The sequence below is a fragment of the Hyperolius riggenbachi genome, chromosome 8 (genome assembly GCF_040937935.1).
Source record: "Hyperolius riggenbachi isolate aHypRig1 chromosome 8, aHypRig1.pri, whole genome shotgun sequence".
In the NCBI taxonomy this organism is placed as follows: domain Eukaryota; kingdom Metazoa; phylum Chordata; class Amphibia; order Anura; family Hyperoliidae; genus Hyperolius; species Hyperolius riggenbachi.
This window is the reverse complement of record NC_090653.1, coordinates 135,678,739-135,696,497: the sequence shown is the minus strand read 5'-3', so window position 1 is coordinate 135,696,497 and position 17,759 is coordinate 135,678,739. Positions and strand designations below refer to the sequence as shown.

The following is a 17,759-nucleotide window of genomic DNA, read 5'->3' as shown; positions in this document are numbered from 1 at the left end:
CACAGGAAGTTAATGTACGCTGGGATGGAAGCAGGAACAGAGCGGTGCAGCGCGGAGAAGATGCCTGGGAGCCAGCGTCAGGTAATGTATACCTGATTGGATTGGCCGCCGGTAGCGACGCGCTCCCTACCCGCGGGCGATCGACGGTAATTTCCCGCGCGGCGCGATCGACGGACCGATCCAATTTCGGAGGAAATCGGATCGGCGGGTGCGTTTAGTGCGAACGATTGGCAGCAGATTCGATCCCAGTTATCGAATCTGCTGTCGAAACGGCGGCAAATCGGGCCAGTGTATGACCAGCTTTAGATGTACTTTTTGAGATTCGGTCTGTATTGATTGTTTTAACTCCTAGATTTTCTGTTTCAATATTTTTATTGAGTATTAACAGAGTATAAGCATACAAACAAACCGATAAATTGGACATGCTTGATGATACATCTCTTTGGTGCAAGTACATATAATGCTGAGTTATACATCTTAAGAGCATGTGCTACACATTTGGTGCAATTGCTGGTTTTAGTTTGTATCTCGATCTTAACTTAACAGATTATTTTCTTGTGAACAAGCTAGAAACTGTAAAGAACATGTTGAACGTCTATGAAACTTTATAAACAATAATCATTAAACTTTGTTTCCGCCTACAGTATCAATCCACGGGTCTAGAATGAGTCTTCTTAAATTGAATTAACTTACTTTAGTGACCCAACGTGTGACCTCATATTGTGACCTTATATTGTGAACCCTCACAGTGCCTTGAGTTTCCGAACTGAACGCTCAGGTGTCAGAATGACTCCTGAATACCATTAGCAAGGGATAGCCAGTGAGGCCTTGGAGTGTCCTAGGGATAGTGATTTGATTAGTTTAGTTTAGTTTAGCATCTAGTGTGGCCCAGGGGTGTTATAATGTGTATGTAATTAAACTGCATTACCAGTTGCTGCTCTAGTCTTATGGTGTTTGATATGCTAGCCAGTCATTTGTTTGTGTGAAATCTGTCCACCTGTCCCATATTTGGTGGAAGGTTTCCATTGAATATTGGGTACTGTGTATCAGTTCCTCCATTTTTTGGATTTTGCTCACTTTTTGTAGCCAGCCTTGGATAGAAGGTGCTGCTTTTTGTTTCCAGAGGGCAGGTATCTGAGATCTAGCTGCGTTTATCAAGTGTGGCAGGATTGAATTTTTATACGTCTTGTGGTGTGCGTTACTGTTGTGTAGCAGGTATGTGTCGGGTTCAAATGGGATAGGTGAGCCATTTATTTTTTGCGTTATGTTGTGGATATTGGTCCAGTACGTTTGTAATGCCGGGCATTGCCAGGTTAAGTGGATGAAGGACCCGTCGTTCATTCCGCATCTCCAGCAGTTATTTGGTGTCTCGGGGGCGAATCTATGGATAGCCTCAGGTGTTTTGTACCACAGGGACTGGAATTTAAAGTTCTGCTCCTGCGCCCACGCACTTCTAGAGGATTTGTGAGTGTTGGCCGCTATATTCTCCCATTGTTCTGGAGTGATATTCTTTTTTAGGGCCTGATTCCCCTTTTTTTTGATAGTGCAGAAGTTCGTTAGTTTTATTTGTGTGTAGTATAGCGTATGCCCATGCTAGTAAGTGTTTTTGTGTTTTATCGGAGAGAATCTTCTCTTCGAAGGCTGTAGTAGTGCATTTTAGTATTTTCTTAGATTTTAAGGAGTTTATATAATGCCTTATTTGAAAATATTGCCATTTTAGAATGCTGTTTGGATTAGTGTAGTCTTTGATTTGTAGATAAGGTAGGACCTCTCCTTTGTGTATAAAATCCGCTATTCTCGGAGTTGAATTTTTATTCCAGCCTGTTAGGAAGTTCTTCTCTAAGCCAGGGGAAAAGTCTCTGTTGTCTAGTAAGGGGGTCAACAGGCTTCCCCTACCTGTTAAGTTGTATTTTTTGTTGCATGCCCTAAAGGCTTTCATGGTTGGCTCTATTAGGGGGTGGTGTTGGGTGGCTTTGGAGCGGGAGGAGATGGGTTGCCACAAGAGGGATTGTATATTTCGGACCTGAGGTTGAATGCTAGCATTTTCTATTTGGACCCAGTCCTTTTTAGAGTTAAATTCTGTCCACCCCAGGATCCTGACTAAATGTGTGGCCAAATGGTATTTAGATAGGTCTGGGAGGCCTGTCCCTCCAGAGAGCTTGGGTCTTGTGAGGATGTCAAACCTCAGTCTAGGTCTTTGTTTGTTCCATATGAACTCAGTGAGTTTTCTTTGCATGTTGGTTAGATACGCTTTGGGGATCTTTATTGGGAGGTTTTGGAACATGTACAAAAATCTGGGCAGAATGTTCATTTTTATTATTGACATTTTCCCAAACCACGAGATTCCCTGCAATTTCCCCCATAGTTCCAGGTTGGCCGTTATTTTTGTTTCTAGTGAAGTGTAGTTTAGGGCGAAAATTTTTTGTAGATCTGAGGGAATTTTGATTCCCAGATAAGTGATGGCTATCGGCTCCCACCTTAGGGGGAAGGATATTTGACATTGATTCAATGTAGCCTGAGGTAAGGAGATGTTAAGTGCGCTAGACTTGGAGAAGTTTATCTTTAGGTTTGAGATCGTCCCGAAATCTTCCAGACTTTTAATTAGGTTGGGGATAGAGACCAAGGGCTGAGTAAGAAAGAAGAGCATGTCGTCCGCGAATGCGGCTATTTTGTGTTCCTTTTGCATTATTGTAACCCCATGTATTAAGGGATTTCGGCGGACCTTGTTTAGAAAGGGCTCTAGTGTGAGGATAAAAATTATGGGGGAGAGGGGACAGCCCTGCCTGGTTCCATTTGAGAGGGAAAAGGAGTCAGATAGCAAATAATTGGCCTTAATCCTTGCTGTGGGCCTGGAGTATAGTAGATTGACCCAGTTGGTCATATTTGGTCCAAACCTTAAATATCTGATTGTTTCAGAGATGTAGTCCCAGGCCACCCTATCAAACGCCTTCTCGGCGTCCGTGGAGACAAAGCAGCCCTCCACGGCACGCCGAGAAAGCCAGTGGTGGATATTTATGGCTTTAGTGGTGTTGTCCTTTCCCTCTCTTCCCGGGACGAATCCTGCCCGATCCTGTTCTATTAAACTTGGTAGGAGGGGGGAGATTCTGTTTGCAATAATTTTATCAAAAATTTGTAGGTCGTTGTTTAGTAGGGAAATGGGTCTGTAGCTTGCGCAGTTTGAAGGGTCTTTGCCTGGTTTGTGGAGAATTGTGATATGGGCTTCCAAAAGCTGCGCAGATGGGTTGGGGTTAGGCCCTATTGAGTTGAAGGCTGCCAAAAAGGGGTCTGCTAATGTTGTCGCAAAAGTTTTATAATATAGGTCGGTCAGTCCATCTGGACCCGGACTTTTCCCTGTCTTTAGTTTGCTAACAGTGTTGGTAAACTCTTCTTTGGTGATTGGTGCGTCTAGCTTCTCTGCTTTAATCTTTTCTAAAGGGTTAGGACCATATTTGGAGAGGAATTTTTGGATTTTGTGTTGTCTGATAGTTTTTTGTTGGGGAGACACGTTTCCCTGGTCTATATTGTATAGATCCTCATAATATTGTCTAAATGTTTCTAAAATGGATTTAGAGATTGTATTTTTTTGGCCTTTTTTATCCATTATCATGTCTATCTGTTGTTGAGCTTGTTTCTTCCTGGGTTTCCTAGCCAGGTACGCTCCTGCTTTATTGGACCATTCATAGAATGTTTTTTCAGCCCTCAGTATTCTCTTTTTTGCTGATAAGTGTAGTAGATGTTTAATTTCCTCTCTAGTGGTAGTAAGTTCAATGAGAATTTGTGCCGCTTGTTTCATTTTATGTTTTTTTTCAAGTTGTTGGAGTTTTGAGATTAGTGAGTTTAGTTTTGCTTCTTTTTCTATCTTCTTCTCTTTCCCTAATCTAATGAATTCTCCTCTAACAACTGGTTTGTGTGCTTCCCATGTCAGTAAAGGTGAACTGTCTGGGGTCGAATTGTTTTGTAGGTATTCCTGTATCGAGTCCTTTATCCTTGCCTGTGACTTTTCAGTGTCTAGCAGATCTGGATTAAGTCTCCATATAAATTGGTTTGATCTGATTGTGGGAAATTGCAATGTTAAATAGATTGGCGCATGGTCGGACAGTAGTTGTTGTCCTATATTGGTGTCAGTCGCCCATTCCAGGTCTGCTTGTGTTAGAAATAGGTAGTCTATTCTGGAGTACTTGGCATGAGGGTCTGAGTAATGAGTGTAGTCTTTTGTTTGTGGATGTTGGAGTCTCCAAACATCCATGAGTCTTAAGACTCTTAGAGAGAGTAGGTTTTGCTTGATATTTTTAATGGCTTTGAACGGTAGGGAGGATTTGCCATTTGATGTGTCTATACTGGGATTTAGTGGCGTGTTCAGGTCTGCGCCTAGAATAATCATGCCCTGTGCAAAATCGTGTAGTATGTTAGTGGTTCTGTTTATGAAAGCTTCTTGTTTTTCATTTGGGGCATATAGAGCTGCTATGGTGATTACTCTGTTTCCGTAGCTACCTTTAATGAGAAGATACCTGCCCTCTGGATCCTTTCTGCAGTCTGTGACTGTGAGTGAGCAGTTTTTGTGGATTAAAATGGAGACCCCTTTGTTTTTGCCCTCCTTTGAAGTGGCATGGTAACACTGCGTAAAGTTCCTGTCTCTCAGGACTGGGACTTTGTTTTCTCTAAAATGCGTTTCTTGGAGGATAGCAATAGAGGTTTTTTGTTTTTGTAGGAATTTTAATAATGACGAGCGTTTTTCAGGCGTATTTAGGCCATTTATGTTCCAGGATGTCACCTTCCATTTTACTTCCTTCCCCCCAGCGTGGGGGCCCCCCTGTTTAGTTGTCATTATCCCCTAAAGGGTTTGTTGGGCTGATTAGCTTTGGTTATGGTCTCTTTTTTTTTTTTTTAGGAGTTCGGTCGGTCTGACTCTACTGTAAAGGTTCACTGTCACACGATAAGTATCAGTACTAAATATCTGTATGGTGGATAAATGTGGAATCCCCTTTGAGAGGTAGTTTGAGGTGGGCAACCAGTGCTCACCCCTAAATACCAGCTCAAATTCAATTAGGGGTGTTGTCAGAGAGCTTGTAAAACAATCTCTCTGGTGTGGGGTGGTGATGGTATATTTTTAACACTTCACAAGTGAGAGGTGGAAAGTCTTTTATAATAAGAGCATCTAACTAACTATAGGACCCTTATTTGAACAAGATACTTTGGACCCAAAATGTATACTGCCATCTCCTAACTCCTGGCTGTGTAATTATTATAACAGAGTGGGCTTTGTTAGTGTAGGTAGTATTTATTTTCTGAGGTGTTCTACTATCTAGTCTCTTCAGAACCATCTTAATAGGTATTGCTTAGTCTTATCTACCCACGCTGCAGCCCAGTTCCCCTCCCCCCTCATCGGCCAAAACACAGATATCATACAGTAATTCTTACGATGCACATTTGTGTTAATATCCCCTAGAAGAGCAGTTAGTGAGAGAAACCGATCCATCAGAACATGTGTTAGTTACATTGCATTCATAGGGGTACGCGGGGGATATGGGCCTCTCTCAGAGTGTCCATCCGTGGATGGTTCATTCTATGAGTAAATTGTGAGAGGAGAGAGGTTAGAGGTTAGATCCCAGCATGGGGAAGGGCAGAGGTAACTGTCACTGCTTACAGAGGAGTTTATAGCTTACAGTATGTTATGATGCTGAGGCCTCAGCCGCTTGTTGGCGTAATGAGAGAGTCGTCTCTTTATGTTAGTTGTTTCCGCATGTCCGTAGCTAAAAACTCTAAAGTGCGGGGAATTATAAAAGGTGGTCATTGTGATTCAAAAGTTTGCTCTGGGGATGATGTAGAGGGCAAAACTTAGTGCTAAATTTTGGGGATGAGAGTGCGGATTAGGCCTCTGCGGGTGGGGAAGCGGACTAAATCGCTTGAGCAGTGTAACTTACAGTTCACTAGTCCTATTAGGCCGCGTCTCCTTCTTCTGAGCCCGAGCGGCTTGCCTCGTTGTGAGAGGGTGAACCCCTGCTCCTGTGTGACATAGCCGGGGATTGAGGCAGTTCTTCATTTCCCTCTGCGTTCACGGGTTTGGGGTCTGCAAGGCGGTATTCCTCGTACCAGTCAGGCAAGGCGACCCTGGGCAGTCCTAGGATCTTCAGAAAGCCCGTCAGGTCGTGTGGGGTGCGTAAGATGGCGGTGCGGCCTTTGTGTAGAACAGTCAGGGCGAAGGGGAAGCGCCATCTGTACTGGAAGCCTTTCTCCTGTAGTACCTTTGTGAGGGGTTTTAGCGCCCTTCGATTCGTTAGGGTGATTAAAGATAGATCTTGATAGAGAGAGATGGACGTGTCGTTGAAGAAAATCTCGTCCTGCGCCCTGGCTGCCTTCATTATGTCTTCCTTTAGTTGGAACGAGGTGAGGCAGCAGACCACATCTCTCGGGGGGTCTCCGTCGGAGCCGCGTGGTTTTAGAGCTCTGTGAGCTCTGACGAACTCTATTGGTGTCTCTTTAGCTCTGTCAAGGAGTTCATTGAAAATTGCGGTGAGGACGGACACCAGGGAGTCCGCAGTAACGGTTTCTGGTAAGCCCTTTACTCTTATATTTGATCTTCTCCCCCTGTTATCTAAATCTTCCAGGTGCCTGCAGTGGTCTATTAGGCGTCTATTGTGAGCGACCGCTGTATTGTGCAGCCATTTTAGTTTAGTGTCCCTCTTCCTTCCGGCCTGCTCTTTATCTTGTATCCTGATATTGATCGCGGCTACCTCCTCTCTTACTCCTGCTACGGCTGTTGTTATGGTAGCTTTGATTTCTTCTGCTAGTGCCCTCATATCATCCATTGTGGGCAGATCTGTTCTAAGTGTCTGTGTGGCGTTAGGCGAGCCCTTACTTTTGTCTGTAGAGCCTCCCGAGGGCGCCGGGGAGAAGGCTGTTGTTTCGCTGCGGGGCTGCGCCATCTTGCTAGCCGCGTTGCTCTGGCTCCGGGATTGTTGCGACTTGAATAGCTCAGGAACCGTCTTGCCCGCCGGCCCGTAGTTGTCTCTTTGAGCCCCGCTGTTGGTTCTGATACGGGTCTGCATGCCCAGGTATTAGGATGTGAGCTGTATATTTCGTCCTGCTCGTTTGATTTGGCTCTGGGTCCGGAGCTCAGCTCTTAGGCGTCCATCTTCACTGCGTGCCAAGCCACGCCCCAACTCCTAGATTTTCAAGACAAGATTCCGACCTGTAATGACCCAGGCTGTACATAAACAGTGTGTTGTTTTTTTTAAGTGGCTACATACCTTTCATAATAATTATAGGAAGAGTTTGTTATATGGGTTCAGTGAGTTTGGGCCAGTGAGGTGTATCTGACTTAGTAATTACTTTTGTGTTCTTCATAGACTTTAAAGGACAACTGAAGTGAGAGGGATATGGCATATTTATTTCATTTTAAACAATACCAGTTGCCTGTCTGTCCTGCTGATTCTCTGTCTCTAATACTTTTAGCCATAGAGCCTGAACAAGCATGCTGCAGATCAGGTGTTTCTGACATTATTGTCTGATCTGACAAGATCAGCTACATGCTTGTTTCTGGTGTGATTTAAGGCCCATACACACGTGGGATTTTTCCGAACGACGGGTCGTTTGAACGACACTGTTGCAGCCAAAAATATTAGCAGGGCTGCCAGACAACTGGTATTGTTTAAAATAAAATAAATATGGCAGCCTCTATAACTCTCCCACTTGAGTTGTTCTTTCAGAAACAACTTACTTTTTGCAAATGATCTTTAAGTTTGTTATTGGTGCCTGAAAATGTAATAACGCAGGCTATGATTTTCTTTGCTTGGGGCACCAAAATGGCCAGAAATGGCCCTGCCAGCTTGTCTGATATTTTGTGCTTGATCTCTGTCTGCACTGAGCTCATCCTGTGACCTTGACCTTGCTTGACCTCTGTCTGCTTTTTCCTTGTTACCTAGACTTTGGTTAATCTCTACCTTCCATAACCTGACTAAGACCTGTCACCTCAACTTTGCTTGATCTCTGTTTGTCATGTTCTCAGCTTGTGACCTTTACTTTGCTGGTAAGCTGTAAGTCCAACTCTCAGCAGTATACTTACTTCTATCATATTTTACCTTTTTACAGCCAGTCCCAGGGACTCTGGTGTGCTTGTCACATTTGCTTGCTACTGCTCCACCAACTTTGTTACCAGTTCTCCCTGACACTGGTTGAGTAATCTTGTGGGCTGTGACCTTGTGGGCACTTGCAGCACAGTAGTCCACTGTCATCTAGGAGTAGTGGGCCACTGACCCTTGCAGGATATCTGATTTTGGCCAAATATTACTTAGATTTTGCAACCCTGTGAGAGCCCCTGCTAGCCACTAGCAGTAGAGTTAACAGTTCTGGAAACATAAAAATAAGACATATCATATTTGCTGTTGTTGTTGACTGTGCTTACAGTGGTGAAAACAGTTGTGACAATAATATACTAGCAGTCCGCTAATGCTTGGTGGCTTTTGATAGTAAAGTAGCCAGTCAGTGCACTTGGTCAGAAGTGGCTTGGGAGAGCAATGCATTCAGAGGACTAATGTTACAGGTATATGGTAATATGTTGCATTGATTTCTATATAGGTGTATACCTTTAACGTAAATATTTTTCTCTTTGACAGGGTGAGAGGGGGCTTCCTGGTTTAGAAGGACAAATTGGATTACCAGGATTTCCAGGACCAGAAGGGCCACCAGGATCTCGGGGTCCAAAGGTAAGGAAGCAAAATGATATGGTGATATCAACCACACTATCTGTGTGACTGTTGGTTATTTTTGGGGCCAGAACTCGACATCATTCTCGGAACAGAGGCCTGACTTACGAAGGTTCTCCAGAACTGGACATCCTTCTGGGAACAGAGGCGTGACTTACGAAGGTTCTCCAGAACTGGACATCCTTCTGGGAACAGAGGCGTGACTTACGAAGGTTCTCCAGAACTGGACATCCTTCTGGGAACAGAGGCGTGACTTACGAAGGTTCTCCAGAACTGGATATCATTCTGGGTACAGAGGCCTGGTTTACGAAGGTTCTCCCGAACTGGACATCCTTCTGGAAACAGAGGTCTGGTTTGTGATGGTTGTCCAGATCTGGGCATCACTGGAGAACACAAGTGATCCTGTTCTGCAAACCTGACCTGAATTTATTAACAGCTGTTTGCTATTAGGTGGCAGGTTCCATAGAAAATGTTCATGTTGCCCTCACATCAACATACACTTGGAGAATAATGTCCTCCCTCTCCTTACTTACATAGAATGGGTAAAAATGGTAATCTACAGGCATCCCAATTACAAACAGTATGTAGACAATCAAATACTGTGTATGATCCTCCCCTTTCCCTTGGGAGCTACTTCATTCTCAGGTAATCCCACTTTTAAATAGTATGGCCATGTGTTAGAGATGGTCTATGATGTGTAATTCTTTCTTGTATGCAAATTTCATGCAACATCTGTACAGCTTAGACCTTTGTGAGTAAAATTCACTTTTTGCTGAATCTGAATGATGCATACAATTTGCATGAAACTTTCTTGCAAACCATAATTATTGACATCTCATTGATCATCTGTATCTTGCATACTGTCTCTATATAACAAAATAAATGGTCATTCTAAGGCCCGGTTCACATTAGCGGTGGCCGTCCGGAATCGCCGTGCCGGAGCCGGACCGCTTGCAGAACGGACGGAACGGACGCACGGCAATAGCAATGAAAGCCTATGCGTCCGTTCACATGCGTCCGTTCTGCCGGACCGGAGCCGGACCGGATCCGGATCCGGACTCCGGCGTCCGTTCCAACATGCGCTATTTTTTGGTCCGGCTCCTCCGGCAGCCGTATCCGGGGCGGAGCCGGACTGCACCATCCGGCCAATGGAAACCAATGAGAACCGGAGAGCGCACAACACACTGGCTACAAAAACCGGACGTTCTACCCCACTTCCTATGCATTTTGGATGGGGACCACATGGGCCCAGCGTTCAGGTGGGGCAGCAGCGATTTCATGCTGGAGCTCTAGGCAGCAACATGTCTGATTAAGTCTGATAACGAGGAGGCGAACAACAGAGAATTCCCAGGTATACGAGTAAAAAATGCCTGGATCCATGGTCCCAACTGCAGTCTCTGTATCCACGGATGGTCTCCACACGTCCACCTGTCTCCAACAATGACCCCAGACCCTTCTGCTGACCTCCCAGACCCCAGGTAATAACAGGTTGTTATCTCCTTAAGAAACCGGATCCGGACCGCAACCGTGTTCACACCGCACGGAAACCGGATGCAAACGGACCGGATCCGGACCGGATCCGGATAGGAACCGTACGGATCAGGTCCGGTCCGGATACGGTGCGGTCCGGACATCCGGTGCGGTTTTGACAAAACCGCAAGTGTGAACGGGGCCTAAATCGACAGCAAAGGAAATAAATATTATGAGGGGAACATTTGTAATGGTGGCCCTTCAAATATCTACAGGGGAACAATTAGTCTATTTAAAGTAGCCGTATCAGAAATATTTGTTTGGGCACAAAGCTTAACTGACTCATAATAATTGTCCTGTTAAGTCATAGCAAGTCTGTCTATGCAGTGCTTATGGGCTGGCTTATTGTATTGGCTTTGTTGGCTAACTTAGCTTAGTCATACTGCTGAAAACTGCTAGACAATTGTTCATATACCGTAACGCCCACCAGTGCTTCTAATACCTGGTACAGAAGAATCTGAAGTATTTGGTAACCTTATGCCTGGTACACAACTTTCAATTTCCCATCAGATAGACGGGTCGAATCGATTATTTCTGACAGGTCTGTCTATCTGATTTCCAAACATTTTTCTGATCAATTTTATATAGAAGTGATTGGAAAAATCGATCACAAAAATTATTGGAAATCAAATCAGACCTGTTGAAGATAATCGATTAAATCCGTCTATCTGACGGGAAATTGCATGGTGTGTACCAAGCATAAGGTTACCAAATACCTCAAATTTTTCCACAGGAATACTTGGAAGTTAGAGCAGAAATGTTCTTTCTGCATGGACTATCTGCTGTCATTTTGCAAGAGGAGAAATAGTAGATCTTTGATCGCTAGTAAAATAAAAAAAAGTGCATGTGTGGCATTTTAACCCTTTAGCAGACAATTTATTTAGAGGCTTGCAAATGCACCAGGTCAATTTATTTTAGCAATTTTTTTTATTTCTTACTTGTTATATGTCCTTGCTTCTAATTAGTACTGCTATGATGTGTATTTTTGGCCACTTGTCACTAGGGGGCAGTGTGAGACAGAAATAGAGGACTTTTGCTTTCCGTTTCTATGTTTTCTGCTAGATAGAGAGAGATCAAAGCATTCCAATAATTTAGAGCACAACAAGTTCTGCTGACTGAGGTCAAAAGCAGTGCACTGATCTCAAACAAGATAACTCTATTGAAGCTGCTAATGTGTTAATATAATTTTAAAAACCTATAACTGTTAAAACATCCCCCAAAACCAAATTTTTTGTGCAGTACACATTACATTTATAGCATGTCAACTGACTTTCACCCAAACTGCTGTATTTGTGCAGTGTGTTCATGAGCATGACTGATGATGGGGACATGATGCAATTCAGTGGGAGAATGTAAATGCTATCTTAATTATAGAATACAGAGAGAAACACAATGGGCCAGATTTATCAAAGCATTACCAACAGTTTTTTCTTCTTAAACATTTCTAACCAGCAGGGGGAACTGTTCTGCATAATAAGAAAATTTGTAACTCCTAGTTAATAGTGTCAGTTTAGTATGAATTTTTAGAACTGCACTACAGTTAAAGGGGTTCTGTGGTGGTATATAAAAACAAAAAAGTTTCACTTACCTGGGGCTTCCAACGGCCTGTCCAGTGCTGTCACTCGAGAATCCTCTGTTTCCCACTGGGGGTCACCTTCCAATTATTCATTTAACTGGACAAATGTTTTCATTTAACTGAACGATTTTTCTTCCGATCAGAATTTCTGATCACTTAATTGGACCATTGGACCATTAGTGGCCACCTTAAGGAGGTGCTGAAAAGATGCAGTCAGTGTACTGACGCAGAGCTAGACATTATTACAAACAAAATATAATATAAGAAAACTATTAATTTGCAAAGGTTGCTTGAGTAGGGGTTTATAACATAAATCGGTAGGGATATAAATCTAAAGAGAACCAACAGTATAGAATAAGAATAAAACAACCACACTAGGGTCTAACTTTATATGAAGTCCAGCCGGGCAGCAAGTACCTTACTGGGAAAAGGAATAAAAATACCTTCTTCATTTTAAGGAGATAGACACTCCAAGCATATGGAAGAAAATAAAGAGGACATATCACTCGGGAGGACTCTTAGAAACATTAGTGATTGGCTTTAAATAATGATTCACAATACCCATAACAGTGCAACCTACTCATTCTGCTTCTGATTAAACCTTATTTTGCATATTGTAACTGATAAATTCCCTAACTGGAAATAACTTCGTATTATAAGTAGATACAGCAGCACATATTGGTGTGTGCACTGCACATTATTTGCATGAGTTCAAAACACATCAGGTTCCGACTTGTAGCAACAATATAATTCACTAGATGGCAGTAGAATCATGTTAAAAGGAGGATTCAGTAATAGCTTCTAACTCTCAGTAATAGCTTCTAACTCTCTTTTTTAGTTTACACCAAGCTTTTTTAGTTTAGAATTATAGATTACTTCTGAAATGTCATTTTTATACATATATAGCAACAATTGACTAAAAAAATAAAATGTATTTTCTGTGACACAAATAGGTGTTATGGCAGCCCATGTAAACATGTCGCCTCTTCCCAGGTTTTTCCTGAGCTGATTATTTTTGTGATATTCGAAGCATAGTGGGATAGGTTAACTGTTACTAGCAGTAGTTTAGCAATACCCAGCAGCCAGACACTAAAATCAGCACCTGGTCCTAACCAATTCAGCTAAACAAGGCTAACCTCAGAACAAGCCTACCAAGGAAAAACAAAAACTGCCACACAGCCAGTACAGTGATGGCAGATGGCCAGTTAAGTTGGCTTTTTGAAAAGAGCTTAGTTCATGTAATTCAATGGGCTATTTCAAACTGTGGTGATTTGTTTGTAGCATGCAGCATTTTTGCAGCCTTTCCGAATCTGTAGAAAGTATATAAAAGCAAAAGCGCTGTGAAAACTGCATTAAAATCACTCCAGATTTAGCTAAGAGTTGAGACCCACTAGCATCGCTTTCAATGTGCTTGCTAATTGATGGCGATTACTGGTTATTGGCAAAGCCCTAAGACAGTGGAACCCTATGAGGATGACTACAGTGCTTGCGATCTGTATGACATTTCAGATGTGCTGCCTGTTTTTGGAGTGACGGCAATTGTAGGATTGCAGGGGAAAAAAATCACATTCCTTCAAACCGCTACAAATATTGCTTTGAAAAACGCTTAGGCAGGGAACACACTTGTCTTTCAGTTTTCTGCGCGCGTTTTCCTGCATACTTTTCTGCACACCAAGTGTGTCTCTATGCAGGAAAACGCATGCATTTTTTCATAGCAGCTGATGTAATTGATACAAAAAACTGACAAAATGTGCAGTCATGATGCAGAATGTCAGTTTTTTTTTCTGCGCGCGAACAAAATATTAAGTGTGTACTAGCCCATTGATTAACATTAGTTCTCAGTTTTTCTGTGCAGAAAACATGTACGAAAACAGTCAACTGCGTTCCCTGCCTCAGCGATTGCTATTGTTAATAGGTCGCAGCCCAAAACAAGAGCTGCATAATATTTTGGTAACATGGGCTTTACTTATAATGTGTGATACTTTTTGAGACAAAAATTTGAAGGATCATTGTAGTGTGTGACAACTTGTACTGATATAAACATATGGAATTAATGATATAAAAAAATTGTACATGACCGGAAACTTTAACATATATTGTCTTGTTTTCTATTTTAGGGTGATGATGGATTTTCAGGACCTATTGGACCCAAAGGAATAAGAGTATGTTAATGCATGTCTGTGTCACAGCTAAAAAACCTTTCCATTCACGTATACTTGTTTAATGCAAAGTTATACTTTCTAAAGTGGAACTACAGACAAACAATCTTCATCTATTTATCTTGTATAGCATGAGGAAGTGGTAGAACATTTGTCTAAACTGTACTACAGTACTATCTTGTGAAGTTTTCCTCTGATTTCCTGTGGTGTCACTAGTGACAGGAAGAGGAATTCAGCTTTGGGGTTTCCATTGCCACATTCATTCCCATTTAAGACATCTCCCCCTTTCTGGGCTGTTGCCTTTAACATGTAGGGATCGATTCATAAAAGGCTGTGGGGAAAGAAATTTGGTCTGGAAATGCCGCATCCGGTATTTTAGACTTTTGTGTGCTAATTCATAAAAATGTTCACAGGTGTCTTAAAGGTTTGGTAAATTACCAAAGCCCATTGACAAAAACCTTTGCGGTAAAAGCAGGGCTGTGTTGAGTGTCACTGCGTTGTTACAAGCTGTTCCGTGCAGTGAGAGCATTGCGAGGTATCCCGACATTCCTTTACTGCCTCTGCTTCCTCTGAATCTGTCAGTCTTTCTTAACATTCAATTTTATTGCCACAGCTTAGAAAAACTTCAAGAAACTTTACACATGCCTTAACCCCCTTGGCGGTATGAAAAATATCGCCAGGGGGCAGCGCAGCAGTTTTTTTTTAATTATTTTTTTTTTAAATCATGTGGGAGACCCGATCCACCCCTCGGCGCTGCCTGGCACTGATTGGCCAGGCAGCGCTCGGGGTCTGGGGGGGGGCGCGCGCCGCACCGGATAGCGGCGATCGGGCGCGGCGGCGGCGGCGATCGGGGTGCTGGCGCAGCTAGCAAAGTGCTAGCTGCGTCCAGCAAAAAAAAAATTAAGTAAATCGGCCCAGCAGGGCCTGAGCGGCACCCTCCGGCGGCTTACCCCGTGTCACACACGGGGTTACCGCTAAGGAGGTTAACCCCCTGAGCGGTATGGACGAGCTCAGCTGGTCCATTACCGCCGGAGAGGAAAGCATGGCCCAGGGAGATTTAAAAAAAAAAAAAAAACTTTTTGTACATCATGTAGCTAGCACTTGGCTAGCTACATGTGCTGTCCGATTGCCGATCCACTCCCCACCCCGTTTGGCTGCATTATACGTACCCCCCAACGCCAGCCCCCCCCCCCCCCCCCCCCCGCTGGAGCCCGCGCTGGAGCAGCCTCTTTCATCACCAATAGGCGTCGCTATGGCGAGTATCGGGACTGCGCATGACGTCATGTCTGATCGTTGCCATAGCGACGACCAAAGTTGAATAAAGGAGTTACGGCTCTCACGGGATCCTGATGCGGTAAATATAGCCGGCGGCGATCGGTGCCGGGACACAGCACCGGGGCAATCAGGGGACATATGTAGCTATGTGATCACATCATGTCGGGTTACATACCACTGGTGTGTACATCTGGTGGTCAGTTTTGTGGTGGTGAGATGGAGGTGGGGGTGCCGGCATCAATAGGGGCTTGCGACGGCCGTTTCGCGTCTTGCTAGACGCTTGGTCACGCTGTGCTCCAGTGGTACACACCAGTGGTATGTAATCCGACATGATGTGATCACATTGCAATAAAATTCAAGACGGAAGGTGCCCGGATGTTCTTCTTTTCCCTTTTTTTCTGGTCACAATAGCAGTCCTTTCTTCATATTGATGATCCGATGTGCACACGTCTGAGTATATTACATCAAGGGATACTGGAGGAACGGTGAGAGTAACATTTATTTGCCTGTCAATTTTCATTTGCACCTGCGGACTGCATGTTAGGGAGTGCCACTCTTCAAACGCTTTATCTACATGTGAAGACATATGTAGCTAGCCTAGTGCTAGCTACATGATTTAAAACAAGTTTTTTAAAAGATAGTCCTCCCGCGGACGAAAGTCCGCAACAATTGAACGCCAGGGAGGTTAAAGGAATCATCAAGCAAAATGAATGCAAATCTGATTTACTTACCTGGGGCTTTCTCCAGCCCCACACACCTGTCTGTCCCACGCTGACAGCTCTGTTCGCAGCCATCGGCTCAGGATCCCCACACGGTGCAGAGGACGACCTCGAGGTTGTCCTTACTGCACCTGCATGAAGCGCCACTGTCAATCAAGCCGATGTTGTCCGCGGCGTACTACACCCACCGGAAAGTTCCCTCTCACTACGGCGTTGATTCATAAAGCATTACCGCATTCGGTTATGCAGAAAACAGCTGACTTTACCGAGCGCTTAGGAAAATGTCAATTCATAAAGCCTGTTACCGCATGAAAAACTGAAATTTCTGAGCAGTGAGGTAAATTACCAACTTGTGTGGTAAATACCTCAACACATGTCAGTAAATGTCAATTCATAAAGCCTACAACCCGCGGTAAAGCCATGAAAAAATACTATCTGCTTTAAAGTGGTGAAAAGAATGCAGAGTCTGTGTGAGGAGACTGTGCTGGGAGCTGTGACTCACAAGCAGAAGCAGAGACAGCTATGACTGCCAAGAGCAGGGAGCCAATAGAAACAGCCCCTGTTCTCCTGCAAGTCTGAATGATGGAATCTGATAGGACCCGCAGCCTTCTCAGGAGGGACATGCTTTTAAACCCCCCAGGCAGCAGCAGAGCGATCGGAACAAAACAGGCTTCCCCTAAATACCTTCGGCTGTTTAACTTCTTGGGTTCCTGTCTGAAGATGTGTAGGAACTAGCGCGGAAAATCACTTAACCTCCTGCGGTATGCCTGACACTGTGTCGGGCATACCGCCCGCTGTCCCCAGGAGTCCCCCAGTATCATTTTAACTTATTCCATGGCTGTAATAGCTTCAGCTAGCACTAGGCTAGCTAGTAGTGGTGGCCGGCATCCCCCCAATTACTGTTGATCCCCCCGATTGCCCGCTAAATACATTACACCCCCCTGGATCCAGCAATCGCTTAGCCTCCCTGCACATCTCCTGTCCTCTCTATGGGGAGGATCGGGTCTGTGCATGACGTCATGTTCGATCCTCCCCATAGAGAAGAGCAGAGCTGTCCGGGGAGGCTGCGCTAATCGCTGGATCCAGGCTGGGTAATCTTGCAGCTGTCTGTCTCACTCAAAGGGCCAATCCTGGGGGCTGGTAGAAACCCCAGGTAAGTGAAACTCTTTTTTTTAAACAGGTTTAGGTATCCCTTTAAGCCACCAGCAAGCAAGAAAATATGAATACTTTTGACAGTACTTTTCCAATTACTTTTTTGTACTTTTTTCAGTTACAGAGTGCTGAAAAGTTATTTTAAATAGAAGATAAAAAATTATTTCCTAGGAGAATTGAATAAGGGCATTTGCAGCTGACACATTACATTAGTCATGGTAGTTCTTGGATGCAACAAAACTGCAACTACTGATTTCAAACTGTTTATTTGTTTTGGTTTTCAGGGACCTCCAGGATCTCCAGGATTTCCAGGGGCACCGGGATTGCCTGTAAGTACAATATCCGCCATTTAATATCGGTTTCCATATTTTTGTGTGCTCTTATGTGAGTATTAAGTAAAACTGAGGTGCCATATTACAGTAAATACATAATAATATATATTCTGCCATTTGTGAATGAAAGGTAACATTCCACTTACAGACTTATGTTTTCCTATTCAGGGCTTGCCAGGACAAGACGGATCGCCCGGACCTGCTGGCATTCCAGGATGCAATGGGACAAAGGTATACTGCAGTATACTACCATTTATGACAATGCTGATGGTAGGACAGGTGTCGTAAGGGGATAAGGTGGATAATAAGAGAGA

The 17,759-nt window shown here is 43.8% G+C and overlaps 1 protein-coding gene across 2 annotated transcripts in view; it reads left to right on the top strand.

Annotated features, from left to right (window-relative positions):
- Positions 1-17,759, top strand: part of COL4A5 (collagen type IV alpha 5 chain) — a 296,097-nt gene that overhangs the window by 102,202 nt on the left and 176,136 nt on the right. For both annotated transcript variants that reach the window (XM_068251138.1, XM_068251139.1), the window contains exons 3-6: positions 8,613-8,702; positions 13,926-13,970; positions 17,398-17,442; positions 17,614-17,676. In XM_068251138.1, coding sequence (XP_068107239.1) covers positions 8,613-8,702; positions 13,926-13,970; positions 17,398-17,442; positions 17,614-17,676 — 243 coding nt within the window. The remainder of the gene's footprint in view (positions 1-8,612; positions 8,703-13,925; positions 13,971-17,397; positions 17,443-17,613; positions 17,677-17,759) is intronic.